This window comes from Arachis duranensis, chromosome 4, assembly GCF_000817695.3.
Source record: "Arachis duranensis cultivar V14167 chromosome 4, aradu.V14167.gnm2.J7QH, whole genome shotgun sequence".
Taxonomy (NCBI): Eukaryota; Viridiplantae; Streptophyta; class Magnoliopsida; order Fabales; family Fabaceae; genus Arachis; species Arachis duranensis.
Window position 1 is genome coordinate 119,941,814 of NC_029775.3, and position 15,040 is coordinate 119,956,853.

Genomic DNA, 15,040 nt, shown 5'->3' on the forward strand with positions numbered 1-15,040 from the left:
CACGCAAATTACCCAACTAAAATATCTCATTCAATAATTCAAAAATTTTAACCATTCATTGTACTCTAATTTATCAAAGCATTAGCTTTTCTCCCAAATTTTCTGCCGTCGCCACCGTCGCTTGGTCTTCAACCAGCCCCCTTCGTCGCCAGTGGGATCCTTCTCACCGTTGCAGGTTCGTCAACAAGGACCCTTATCGGCGTTGTTCTCCTCCAGACGGGAAACAAACAACGTCGCTCACCCCTGATGAAAATAATCATCTACTTAAGAATAAAAATAATTATCCGCATATCTAATGAATTGAACATCTAACATATTTTAATTGTATATAACTAAATCCAATCCAATCAAATAACCATCCACATAAAAATTAAAATAACCATCCTCGTATCAACTAAAATGATAATCCTAAACTAGCTATAATTGAATACTAGAACTTGAACTCAGAGAAGCGGCGAACAAAGGGATGGAACCTATGGGAAAAGGAAGTCGTTGAGGAGGTTGAGCATGTAGATTCCGAGGCCGTAGAAGATGATGTAGAAGTTTTGGATCAAGTATGCGCATAAAATGTAGATATAAAAGATAACCAAGGAACCAATCCAACAGCGAAGTATGTGCGGCATAGTCTTGTCGAGAAAATGTTGGTACTGCCGCGACACCGTGAATTTCCATGGCCATAAGGTGCCATCCAGTTAATTATATTTTAATTATGATTCATTATTAATATAAATATAAATTTTACTAAAAATGTATTAATCCGCTTTATCTATTTCAATGCTGGTATTATGATTAAAGTTATTTGTTTTGATACTAGTATTAAAATTTACTGATATTATAGTTAGACGATAGACTTTGTAAATTAACTGTTACTCTTATTGTATCAAATTAAGATACAAATGTGGTAGTACGGATAAATTTTATGTTTTTTTTATATGAATTATTTTTAGAATTTGAGACTTGATTCTTTGTAAAATGTTAGTGAAGAGATGTATTTTAAATTTTAATTCTAATTTTTTATTATTTTTTATCTTTTATTTATGTGAGATCGGTTTCGATTCAACTAATAATAATTTATTGGTTAAATCATAAATCAATGAACATACTGATTCGATCACCGCTTTGATTCTGACAACTATGATTACGACAGTTGCAGGAAAAATCGACGCTGTTGAGGAAGTAGAGTACAAAATATACAATATGTGAAGATTAATCGTACGTAGTGATTTAGATGTTAATCCTAATGTTTTCAAATATAAAAATCTGATAATAATAATTATTTAATTAATTAAGAATCTAATTTTTTATTTTAAATTTAATTTTTTTTAAACCGTTATAGCTCCTCTATACTTTTCCAATAATAATTACGTACAAAGATATTAATATTGTGTGTTATGATTTGCAGTCATGAAACAGAGGTCGTAGGCAAGATTGCTGAACAAGTCTCAGCAAAAATTCTAGAGATCAGGCAACAATTGAATAGATTTGTTTCTCAATAAAAAGTGGTTGAATCACTTTTGAACCTTGAATCTTCTGATAATGTTGGTGTGGTGGGAATTTATGAAGATCCTAAAATAGCCAAAAGTTACATAACAAGATTTGCTTTTGAGCTATACTATAAGATCAAATACAAGTTCAGAGCGGCAAGTTTTCTTGTTGATGTTAGTAAACAGTTAAGGGTAAACACCGCTAATGGCTTGGAAAATCTCCACAAGGAGCTTCTTTCTGATATGGGTGTGGAAACCATGCAGGAGTTGCAACGTAAGAGGGTGCTTCTGGTTCTGGAAAGGGTTGATAGTGAACAGCATTTGAAGTTGCTAGTGGAAATGGGAGTAAGTGATTGGTTTGGTGGTGGTAGTAGGATCCTCATAGCAACAGAAAACAGAAATCTGTTTGAGGATTGTCCTGCTGTGATGAATGGTGTTAAGCTTGAGAAACATTGCATACGTGAAGGTGAATTGGTGAAGGAAAAGATTGTGAAGGAGAAGAAGGTAGTGGGATTTGTGAAAGAATTCATCGATGTAATTAATCAACTGAAGGAAGAAGATTCAAATGGGAGGAGTGTTGTTTCAATTGTCGGCATGGGCGGGTCGGGCAAGACTACTCTTGCCCGAATGATCTATGACAGCGATGAGGTGACGAAGGTATTCCCTTGCCGTGCATGGGCAACTGTTTCCAAACAGTGCATTGAAAAGGAAGTTTACAGAAACCTTCTCAAGTCTTTGAAGGTACCAAAATCGAAATATGAAAAATTAAGTAAAGAGGAGTTGAAGAAAAAGGTGAGAGAATGTTTGAATGGGCAAAGCGGGAAGTATTTGATAGTGCTGGATGATGTGTGGAACACTCAGGCGTGGAACAAGTTGGAGCATCTTCTCCCAGAAAAGAATAATGGGAGCAGGATATTGATGACTACGCGAAATGATAGGGTGGCAAACCATGCAATGTCAAAGGAACCTCACCATCAACTTGGCCCTTTGGATGAAGAAGAAAGTTGGGAATTGTTCCGTAGCGAGGTGTTTGGTAGAGAAGAGTGTCCTTCTGATTTAGAGTCTATTGGTAAATCAATTGCCAAAAGTTGCAAGGGTTTGCCATTGGCTATCGTAACCATAGCAGGGGTTGTCAAAAAGAGGAAGAGATCAAAAACAGAGTGGGAAAGTATTGAGAAATTAATTCCTCATTGGTGCGATGATGATGATATCGACAGGATGAAGAAGATATTGAAGATGAGCTATGACGATTTACCTAAGAAATTGAAGCCATGCTTTTTATATCTTGGGGTATTTCTGGAAGATTACCCGATAAAGGTGAGGGAGATAATCAGACTATGGATTACAGAAGGCTTCATACAGGTAAGAGAAACCGGAACATCAAAGGCACCACCACAGCCTGAAGATATTGGTGAGGAATACCTGAAGGAGTTAGTGGATCGTAACTTGGTGGAAGTGGCAAGGAGGAGGAGGAGTGATGGGGAAGGCGTGAAAACATTTCGGATCCACGATCTCTTTCGAGATCTGTGCATCTCAGAGAGCAACAAGGAAGATGATGACAATACAAAGAGCAATATTAATTCTCGTAGATTATCCTTTACTGGCAACGCTAGATCATATGTTTGTTCAGCAAAATCTAATCAGTCGACGAGCATTTGTTCCTTATTTGTTTGTGCAATAGATTTTGATTGGTCAAGTGGTATTCTGGATAACACACAATCAGTTAATGTGCTATATGTTGACATATTTGGTGGTAGAGCACCTAGTATGGATTTGGAGGAGTTGATCCACCTAATGTACTTGAAAATAGATGGCCCACCTGAGGTACCCATAAGAATTGGTGAGTTTAAGCAGATGAGACATCTTCGTTCTCAAGGGTGTGTGCAGCTACAACTAGACAGAGAAGGATCAAGAGACATATTACAGAATCTCCAAAGCCTATGTTATGTGCGTGCTGATTCAGTACTAGCAACCCTCATCGAAAATGGCTGCTTTCCCAACTTGAAAACATTGGGTTTGGTATTGTATCCAGAGGACAAGCAAGGAGGAGGTAGGACTGAAGAACTAAGGAGGCTGCGTGGCCTAAGTAATCTACACAACCTGAAATTAAAGTTTGATCACACGAAGCACATTCATTTGCCAGCACTTCCAATTGACACATTTGAATTTGTGTCAAAGCTTACCAAGATTACTTTGGTGGTAGCTTTTGGTTTCAACTCCAATGACATGACTGCTTTAGGACGGATTGACAATCTCCAAATTTTAAAATTAGATCAGGGAGCATGCACAAAAACTCTTGATTGTGGTGATGCTGGGAGTTTTCCGAAGCTTCAAGTGTTCATGATAGATATGGTCAATCTCGAATGTATTAGCCTAAAAGAAGGTGTGATGCCTTGTCTTCAACGCGTAGTCATCTCTCATTGCGGTCATTTGAGGGAGATTCCTGAACGGCTGTTGTCCTTGAGTAACTTACGGCATCTGCATGATGATATTTGGGAAGAAGCTGATAATGCCTCCAACAAGTATGAGCTCAGGAGAACTCCAACATCGTCATAGCTGAGGTATGTTATATAAACTAGTTGCCAAACCACATATTTATTGAATTAAATTCATCAGCTCAATAATTTCCAGTGAATAGGTAAATAACAAAGCTTAGCTTGATTCGTCATGACTATGGCCATATCAATTATTATTGTTGCCTATCTTGTAATTCGCCTCATTCTAATAATGCTGGTATATCTTTTATTAGTTAGTTCTGATCTTTCATTTGTTTTGGTGATTTTGATAACTAAGTGAGTCATTCTAACATGCATTGATGATATTGTGCAGAACTACTCCATCTGATCATGTCGAGGAAGCATTATTTTGTACTTTTTTACTTGTGATTCTGTTTTCAATAAGCTTGGTATTGTTGTAATGGTGTGTGTTCATGTAATATATATATATATGTATTCATAATCATTGATCTACTGGAGAATGAACCAAGCCAGTAATAACTGGTGGTTCTTTCTGAATGACACTGCTTCTTTTCTTTCTTGGTACTTTATTTTGTTATACTCTTTGCTACTTATATGAGTTGTACCTTCCAATATTGTATAATTCCTTAAGTACGTTTGTATTGTAGCTCATTGTGATGAACATAATATTCTGCTTGAGAAGGATGGCTGGAATGGCATGCAATTATTCCTTTCATGTTTTCATTATAAACTAGATGAAGACTTTCCGGAGAGCTAAATTATATTATATAATATAATTTAAAAATTAATTTATAAAAAATATTGTACAATATAGTTATTTAATTTGACCATTTATATATGATTCAATAATATTATTATTTAACAAAAAAGATATATAAAAAAATATACTATTTAAATATAGATAATAATTATACTTAATTTTATTTTGTAATTTAATTAAATAATAATATAAATTAAATTTAATTGATTAAGAAGTTTAAAATTTTGTCTAGTAGCATATAAAAATTAATTTAAATTTTATAACGATTGATGATAAATGATAATTTAAAATAAAAAAATTAATTCAAAATTTAATAATTATAAAACATAAAATTATACATAAATTAGACTGTAAGTAATAAAATATTCAATTAAAGTTTATTCATCTCCTGCTCTCATATAATTATTTTTTATTCATCAGCTGCACACTAAATCAAATTTATCAAATAAATAATTGATAATATTTTAATAAATATTTAACTAATATTTTAATAATATTTGATCATTATTTTTAATATTTGTTTTCAAACTCAACAATTACGGTTATCAACTAAATTCTAATTGTGTAAAAAATTAGTAAGAATTGAGAGGGAGAAAGAGAAAAAGGTATAAAATTATGTAAGAAAAGATAAAAAAAATATGTAAAGTGAATGTTGATTTATATAATAAATATAAGAATAAGTGATGAATATGAAAGGAGAGGAGAAGAAATTAGATTTTAATTAAATTTATACTTATAAAAAGAATTAACATTAATATTAAAAATAATAGTTTAACCTACATAAAATTAAAGGGTAAAAAAATATGAAAAGTTAAAAGTTAAAAAAGAATCCTATAATATTATAGAAAGATAGGTTATTATGATGAGATAAAAGGACCATGAGAATCCTATGATATAATGTAAAGATACAAGATTATGCCATCTAGAGAAAAAAATCTTATATGATAATATAGAGTAAAATCAAATATCTAAAAATGATTGTGAAACTACCTTGTGTTCTCTTTTATTTAGGTTATATTTAAATACTATAGTACAATGATAAAATTATTAGATAAAATATAAGTATGAATATTATTAATATTTTTGATAATTAAAAATGACATTTAATTTTTTAATTTTATTTTTAAGAATTATTACAACTAAATGATATTAAAAAATATAAATTGTTGAAAGGAAAAAGAAGTGATGTATAAGTGACAAAGACTATATAACTCATGAATATAATTTCATAGAGAAATAGAAAAAACTAATGAATACAATCATACAATCACCTAATACATGCCTTTAGCAAATTAAAAAAAAATTATGGTCATTAATAAAATTTTAGTTGTGCAAAAAATTAACAAGAATTGAGAGAGAGAAGGAGAAAGAGAAAGATATATATATGAGATTATGTGAGAGGAGATAAAGAAAATGTGTGAAGTGAATGTTTATATATTAAATGTAAGAATAAGTGATGAGTACAAAAAAAAAGAGAGAAAAAATTATTTTTTAATTAAATTTATACTTATTAAAAAGAATTAACATTAATATTAAAAGTAATAATATAATCTATATAAAAATAAAGTGTAAGAGAATATAAAAAGTTAAGATTAAAATAGATTTTATAATATTATGTAAAAATAGATTATTATGAGAAAAAAATACAATGAAAAATCTTAAGACATAATGTAAAGATAAAAAATTGTATTCAAATTATGTCAATTAATCATTTAAACTGACGTGGTATAATTTAAAAAGTTAGAAAGTTAATAATATATCTAAAAACTATTTTGTGCTCCGTTTTTAATATATTATTAATAAATGTTACCATCTGATATAGTGTATTTACATATAGTGAGTTATTTGAGCCTTGATATAATAGTAAGATTATTGTCTTGTGACAAGTACATCACGGGTTGATTTGATAAATCTTAGATGTATTATTAATTTGGGAAAAAGTGTAAGTGAAAGTGAAAGGGAAAAGGGGAATGGAAGAGTTACTTTAGTAATAGCCTTTTTTATTATACGACGTCGTTTTTGGATGAATTTAGGTGTTACTTAACGGTCCATCTGTACTGTTGTTAACGAAATTTTTGAACCCATTAACAGAAAAATAAACGTGATTGATGTCTAATCTTTTGAAGATTAATTTAATTAAAAATTTTTTTTGGGAACAAAATTGACGATCGTGCAATCTTTTGGGGACTAATTTGAACATTAACCCAAGTTAATAATACATCTAAAAACTATTTTGTGCTCCGTTTTTAATATATTATTAATAAATGTTACCATCTAATATAGTCTATTTACATATAGTGAGTTATTTGAGCCTTGATATAATAGTAAGATTATTGTCTTGTGACAAGTAAATTATTGATTTGGTAAGATTTTTTGAATTTTTAAAAGTTTAAATTTTTTATTGTGTTTAATAAATCAAAAAGATTATGTATTTGTGTTTGTAACTTTTAAAAGATTGAGGTACTTTTAAAAACACCTAAAATAGAATTTTTTAAAGTTAATTTGTACTTTTTAAAATTTAAATGTCTAATATTATCTCATATATTAACTAATTTTCAAATTTAATGCTCGTATTTATGTCTATTATAGTATTTTTAAATTTTAAAAGCTATTTTACTAAGCACAATTGTTGTTTTGTGTTTATTGAAAACTATTTTTAATTTGATTTACCAAAAATAAATGTTACAACTTTTAAAAAATCATATTTTAAAAATTAACTTTTATATGCTAATTTTAAAAAGTAAAAATTTTACCAATCTAAGCATACGCATTTAAATCCCGGATCATATAGTTAAGATTTAGGGTCACTCCATCATAGACTATATCACAGAATATGCTGCATATTATCAACTGATCTAATGCCAAATGTGACAAAAACCATATTGCCTTGTTGTCTAAGAATTGGTTCATTATTATTTTCTATAGAATTGTTAGAGAAAAAGTAAAAAAACAATGAGTTAAAATAAAAATTTAGAGATGAATTTTGTCTATAGCTATGAACTCCTTGAAGGCTACATAAGGCACTTAATTGCAAACCAACCAGAAGGAGTGGAGGTGTTGGATGTTGCCTACTATAAATTAACAATCAAAAAGTTCTGCGTCAAACTTCAGTCCCTTGGCCACGAAGCATATGTACCCAGAAGTATTTGAAGGATGTTAAAACTTTAGTCAAATAAACAAAATTTCTCCTTATCATTACTTAATCAAGAGGAACATAAAAAGTATCACGAGGTATATATGCCTTTATATTAGTTGAGGATGAGGAAAAAGATGAATTATGACTTAAAATGAACTAAGAACACAATTCCATTTACTTGAATTGAAAGAGGAAAATTACAAAATTAGAGGGGACCATGGCCATAGCTGATATATAGCTCCACCTTGATTACACCTCTCTATTCTTTAATCATAAGAATCGTTGTCTATGGATGAGTGAGCATCATGCTGGTCTGCTGGACTTATGACTTGGCAATGCTGAAGGACAAGTTAAGATTGGTTAAGTCTAATATGAAGAGTTTAATAATATAGTAGTTGGTATAATAAAATTGGTGGTGAAAGAATTGTCATGACCAAGGTCTTTTTATAACAATATATGTATCAGTCATTCAAGAATCAATTCACCAACTATTTCATCATTGACCACGAAACTTGGCAGCATATGCTTTACCTCCTTCCTTCATTATTCATATCCGCACTGCTTCACTGCTTCTTTGATTTCAATTGTTGTATACCACATCATGGCCGATGATGGAGCGTCTGGGGCGGCGTCTTCCTCGTCGCTGGCACCGTGGTTGTGGGCGACGTCATCCTTATCATCAGAAGGAGGCATGTATGATGTTTTTCTGAACTTTAGAGGCGAGGACACAAGGTTCTTATTCACAGATTATCTCTATCATGGCCTGGCCGATGTAAAAAAACTCCAAGTATTCAGGGATGATCCGGGTCTGGAACTAGGTGACGCAATTAAACATACTCTGATGGAAGCCATTAAAAGATCTAGGATTCATATTGTTGTGATGAGTGAAAACTATGTATCTTCCTCATGGTGCCTCCTGGAACTAGAGCAGATGCTCAAGTACTCCAACAATGGAACAAAACGTCCCGTTTTTCCAGTTTTTTATCACGTGAAGCCCGCAGAAGTGAGACATCAGAGTAGCACCAAATCTAAGGAAGCCATGGGAAAACATGAAGAGAGACAAGGCAAAGACAAGGCGGAAGCGTGGAAGTTGGCTTTATCTACAGTTTGCGGGTTAAGTGGACAACACATTGTTGACAAGGGAGATCAGTGAGTTACTTAATGAATTGCCTAATTAATTGAACTCATAATTTTTAATCATCTTAATTAATAAAGATTGGGAGGACAAGTTAAGTTTACAATGAATCATGATAAAGTTTATTTTCTTTATTAATTAGTTGGTAGACATATTTTTTTCTAAAATAATAATTACGTATCAAAAGATATTAATATTGTGTGTTATGATTTGTAGTTATGAAACAGGGGTCATAGGCAAGATTGCTGAACAAGTCTCTGCAAAACTTCTAGAGATCAGACAACAATTAAATAGATTTGATTCTCAATTTGGAGTGGTTGAATCACTTTTGAACCTTGAATCTTGTGATACTGTTGGTGTGGTGGGAATTTATGAAGATCCTAAAATAGGCAAAAGTTACATAACAACATTTGCTTTTGAGCTATACTATAAGATCAAATATAAGTTCCAAGCAGCAGGTTTTCTTGTTGATGTTAGTGAACTTCTAAGGAAAACCACCAATGACAATCGCTTGGAAATTTTCCAAAAGGAGCTTGTTTCTGATATGGATGTGAAGACCATGCATGAGTTGAAGCATAAAAAGATGCTTCTGGTTCTGGAAGGGGTTGATAGTGAAGAGCATTTGAAGTTGATAGTGGGAATGGGAATAAGTGATTGGTTTGGTGGTGGTAGTAGGATCCTCATAGCAACAGAAAACAGAAATCTCTTTCAGGATTGTCCTGCTGTGATGGATGGTTTTAAGCTTGAGAAACATTGCATACGTGAAGGTGAATTGGTGGAGGAAAAGATTGTGAAGGAGAAGGTAGTGGGATTTGTGAAAGAATTCATCGATGTTATTAATCAACTGAAGGAAGAAGATTCAAACGGGAGGAATGTTGTTTCCATTGTTGGCATGGGTGGATCGGGAAAGACTACTCTTGCCAGAATGGTCTACAATAGCGATGAGGCCAGAGAGCTATTTCCTTGCCGCGCATGGGCAACCGTTTCCAGAGAGTGCATGTCAATGGAAGTTTTCAAAAACCTTCTCAAGTCTTTGAAGGTACCCGAAGCTGAATATGAAAATGCAGATGAAGAGAAGTTGAAAGATATGGTGAGAAACCGTTTGAATGGGAAAAAGTATTTGGTAGTGCTTGACGATCTCTGGGAAGAAGACGTATGGAACAAGCTAAAGGGTCCTTTACCGGATAACAAGAATGGCAGCATGATACTAGTAACTACTCGTAATGATCAAATGGCGAATTATGCAAGGTCAAAGGAGCCTCACCACCAACTACACTTCTTATATGAAGATCAAAGTTGGGAAATGTTTCGCAATGAGGTGTTTGGCAGAGAAGAGTGTCCTCCTCCTTTAGAGCTTATTGGAAGATCAATTGCTTTCGAAAGATGCAAAGGTTTACCATTGGCTATCAAAACCACAGCCGGGATTGTCGCGAAGAAGGAGAGATCAGAGGATGCATGGGAAGAAATCAAGAACCTGCTCCCTTACTGGTCTGTTGCTGAAGACAAGAAAGGTAAGAAGATGATGGAGATATTGAAGCTTAGCTACGATGATCTGTCTGAGAAAATGAAGCCATGCTTCCTATATCTTGGGGTGTTTCCTGAAGATGTAGAGATTCGGGTGAGAGACTTAATCCAACTATGGATATCAGAAGACTTCATAAAGCCAATCCAAACTGGAAGAAGATTGATAGAACCTGAAGATATTGGTGAGCAATACTTGAAGGAGCTAGTGGATCGTAACTTGGTACAAGTGGCCAAGAGGAGGAGTGATGGCAAAGGCGTGAAAACATGTCAGATCCACGATCTCATCCGGGAAGTGTGCATATTGGTGAGTAACAACAACCCTGATAACAGTAACAATGCTCGCAGGTTGTCCTTTTCCTGGAGCGAAGGATCCTATGCATGTTCGGTAACATGTAATCATTCAAGCACTTGTTCCTTGTTCATTTATGGATATTACAGCGGGTGGTTAAATCATATTCCAGAAGATTGCCCACTTAATGTGCTACATGTGAATGGAATCAGTAGGTTTACAACTGAAAGGAATGCTAAGTACTTGGAGAGGTTGAAAAGCCTCAAGTTCTTGAAAACGAATTTTGGACATTTTGCTGCCTCACATCCGTTATTTAAGCTTCTGCGTTTACAAATAATGCAAGAACTGTTCAGTTGGAAGGAAGGGGAAATAAGTGTTGATAAGGGGTTCAAGCAAATGAGACATTTTCATAGCCACAGTACTGTGCATTTATTGGTAGATGAAAGGGTAAAAGAGAGAATGCAGAATTTCCAAACCCTGTGTAATGTTTATGCAGATTCACAACTAGGGCTCTTACTCAACAATGGCTACTTTCCCAACTTGAGAACACTGGGTTTAGTGATAAGTAAACACGAATGTCTATTATTAGACGAAAACTTGAGGAGCCTGCACCGCCTAAGCAAGCTACGTAAACTGAAACTTAAGTTTCAGGTCATCGGAGAAATTGCATTATGTAAAATTATATTTCCGTCAAATCTTACCCAGATTGTCTTGTGTTGGGGTGATGATTTGAAAGACCAAGACATGAATGCTTTGGGACGGATTTGCAGCCTTCGAGTTTTAAAATTTCAAGAAGTAAAATGTGCCCGAGAGGTCCTTAATTGTGGTGGGGCTGGGAGCTTTCCGCAGCTTCAAGTGTTAATCATGTTATATGTGCGTGTCTCAAGTGTTACATTAGAAGTTGGTGCGATGTCTAGACTTCGACGTGCTGTCTTTCGTAAGTGCCCTGGCTTGACGTTGCAGTCCCTTCCTGAACGAATGCTTTCCCGTGAATTTGACTTGCATTTTATTGAACCTGATGATGATGATGATGATGATGATGATGATGATGATGATGAGGAGGAGGAGGAGGAGGAGGAGGAGGAGGAGAGACGACGACGACGGCGACTACGATGATGTGATAATGATTGATTGATTGATTACTCTGAGGCATTGAAAGTCAATGTCACTGCTTCTGTCCCAAAAGCAGGTATATGGTGAGTTCTATGATACCTTTGTTATGGTGCCTAAATTACCTAACTTCCCTTTTAAAGTAAAAAATAAAATGTTTAAAATAAAAAACAAATCATGTAAAATTTATTAAATATAATTTATTTATTTCTTTTAGTAATTTAGGTACAAAGTGTTAGACATCATAGCATTCACCTTTATTTATTCCACTGAGACTCATAAGCACAGGCATATATATGATTTATGCTGCCTGATTACCTTTTTCATGCAACTTCTTTTTTATGCTTTTGCTAATAAGGTGAATCATTCATTTTATTTGTGCATAACTCTCCTCCATAATACATATCATTACATGTGGCCCTGCAGCCTCATTGTATTGTAATGGACTGTGATTGCACTGTTTTTCTTTTCTTTCTTTTATTTGAATAAAGTGCTTGTTTTTATTTTGAGTGACACTTTTTTGTACTATTTTGGTATTGTAATTCCTCAAACACATTCGCGTTTACGTTGTGCATGTTCTGTTGAAGGTTTGAATGACATTATGTTATAAATAAATGAGATGAATTCATATTGTTAGTGTATATCGTTAAATCCTTGATCATGGCTAAGATTCCAAATCACTCCATCATATGTCTACTTTGATATATATCAGTTTTTCTTTACCCCAAAAAACATTGCTCTGTATTAGGACAATGACAGATATCAGTACTGAATGTGAGCCATTACACTAAATTTCAAACTTTGTAATTTCAATTTGTCAAAACAGATCAAATCAAAAGTATTAAACCACTAAATTTCAAAGCACTGCAAATACGTACGAACTAAATTTCAAAGCTTGATACATAATCGTATTTCTTATTTCCTATATAAAGAGCTGAACATAATAAGCTCAGACTCGATTAAATTCCAGCATAACATAGACTCATTTGCCACAGCCATAAACCATCTAAAAATAACTCCGATCTATTGGATTAAATCATATTTTACCTTATATCAAATTATCTAAACTAACAAATGACATTCAAAATTTTGGGATGGGCTGAATTAGGAGTTACTTGATTTTTATTTTGTAAATCAATTGAATTAGGAAAATATCAAGAAGTTGCTCCACCTAAGGTACCTCAGGGTACGCCTTAGCTTTACCACAAACTTGTTACCTACACTTGACAAGTTAGAAACATTGAGTATTCTGGATAAGAAAAAAGATGAATTATGACTTGAGAATTAAGAACAATTTCCTTTGATATTTCAAGTAAAAGAGAAAAAACCTCCTACCGAATCAAGATTTACAGAATTTGATTATTCAAATTTTTTTATGACAATAGTGTATGTCATCCCTATTCCTTATACTATCTTTTGCATTACTAGTACTAATTAACTAACACTGAAATAGCTACTTACTCCCTCTCTCTCTCTCTCTAATTAATAATTATCCTATTATATATGTTCTATCAACTTAACAGGATGACCTGCTGCCTGACACGTTTTTCTTTTTTTCTATATTAGAATACAACATCTAGATAGAAATAATTTTGTTTTTTTATTTAAGAAAATTAAAACTTTGTACACAAATATCATTGTTACCCATATATAATTATGCGGTCAACTAACGAGGACATTAAAAAGTGAGTTTTTTGTTTCTTGTTTGTTTACAAGAGTCCAATAATGCAATTTTTTATCGCCAAGGTCTTTTTATAACAAATCTATATATATCATTCATTCATCATAGTACTGCATCTAGCAAATAAATAATAAGTAATTCTATACATCTAAGTTTTTTTATAAATTAAATTTAATTAAATTAAATAATAAAATTTAAAATAATATAAATCATAACTAATTTTTGTTATGTTAGATTAACTTGATTGAAGTTGATTAAAAAAAAAAACTTGGATCCGTAACATTAGTATATTCGAATGTCACCACCAACTATATCATCATTGACCAAGAAACTTGGCAGCATATGCTATATGCTATACACTGAGTTATAATTCAACTTCACCTGCTTCCTTAGCTTCCTTCAATTCATTGTTGATACCACATCATGGCCGATGATGGAAAAGCTGGCGCATCCTCGTCGTCTTTGTCGCCGGCCCCGTGGTTGTGGGCGACGTCATCCTCATCAGAAGGAGGCATGTACGATGTTTTTCTGAACTTTAGAGGCGAGGACACAAGGTTCTTATTCACAGATTATCTCTATCATGGACTGGCCGATGTAAAAAAACTGGAAGTGTTCAGGGATGATCCGGGTCTGGAACTAGGTGACGAAATTAAACCTACTCTGATGGAAGCCATTAAAAGATCTAGGATTCATATTGTTGTGATGAGTGAAAACTATGTATCTTCCTCATGGTGCCTCCTGGAACTAGAACAGATGCTCAAGTACTCCAACAATGGAACAAAACGCCCGGTTTTCCCAGTTTTTTATCACGTGACGCCCGCAGAAGTGAGATATCAGATTAACACCAAATCTAAGGAAGCCATGGAGAAACATGAAAAGAGAGAAGGCAAAGACAAGGCGGAAGCGTGGAAGTTGGCTTTATCTACCGTTTGCGGGCTAAGCGGACAACACATTCAAGAGAAGCATCAAGAGTGAGTTTTTTGTTTTTTAAATCAATTTAGTTAATTAATATTAGTTATTTTTTATTTTAAACATTTCTGTTTTTTGAAAAATCTGAGGTTTATGATTTATAATTCAGAGTTTGATATTAAAATTTATGATTTAAAATTTATAATTTAAAATAAATAAAACAATTTTAATAAAAATTTGTCTAATATTACTTAAAAAATATCTCAATATTTCTCATTTTTAATTAACTAACTAATTAATTGATGGTGGCTACAAATTTAGGACTAAAAATAAGTTTATAAGTTAATTCAAATAATATGAACATAATAAATAATTTTATATAAATAAATTATAGTTTATATATAATAAACTTTTAATTATATATTGCATATTCATCGATTACAGTTTATGTTTTTTATCAAAATTATATATAAAAAGATGATTGTAAAATTTATATATTAAAATATTAATATATAGATATATTATTTTCTTTTAC

At 32.7% G+C, this 15,040-nt stretch overlaps 3 protein-coding genes across 3 annotated transcripts in view; all 3 read left to right on the forward strand.

Annotated features, from left to right (window-relative positions):
- Window positions 1-612: 612 nt before the first annotated feature.
- Window positions 613-3,828, forward strand: LOC110280614 (disease resistance protein RPP13-like). Its single transcript, XM_052260747.1, has 3 exons — window positions 613-691; window positions 1,501-3,683; window positions 3,757-3,828. The coding sequence occupies exons 1-3, from the start codon at window positions 613-615 to the stop codon at window positions 3,826-3,828; spliced, it is 2,334 nt and encodes a 777-aa protein (XP_052116707.1).
- Window positions 3,829-8,339: 4,511 nt separating this feature from the next.
- On the forward strand, window positions 8,340-11,870 carry LOC107486434 (putative disease resistance RPP13-like protein 3; the record flags this gene model as incomplete). Its single annotated transcript, XM_021141300.2, has 2 exons — window positions 8,340-9,006; window positions 9,209-11,870. Coding segments are annotated over exons 1-2 (3,210 nt in total), but the record flags the coding sequence as incomplete, so codon positions are not given.
- A 2,096-nt stretch (window positions 11,871-13,966) lies between these two features.
- Window positions 13,967-15,040, forward strand: part of LOC110280615 (disease resistance protein RPP13) — a 5,259-nt gene continuing 4,185 nt past the window's right edge. Inside the window, exon 1 of the mRNA XM_021141744.2 lies at window positions 13,967-14,567. Coding sequence (XP_020997403.2) covers window positions 14,020-14,567 — 548 coding nt within the window. The 5' untranslated portion in view covers window positions 13,967-14,019. The remainder of the gene's footprint in view (window positions 14,568-15,040) is intronic.

Coding starts and splice junctions, on each gene's coding strand:
- LOC110280614 (XM_052260747.1), top strand. CDS start 613: ATGTGCGGCATAGTCTTGTCGAGAAAATGTTGGTACTGCCGCGACACC. Junction 692..1,500: donor TGGCCATAAGGTGCCATCCA/GTTAATTATATT, acceptor CTCAATAAAAAG/TGGTTGAATCACTTTTGAAC. Junction 3,684..3,756: donor TTACCAAGATTACTTTGGTG/GTAGCTTTTGGT, acceptor TTTTAAAATTAG/ATCAGGGAGCATGCACAAAA.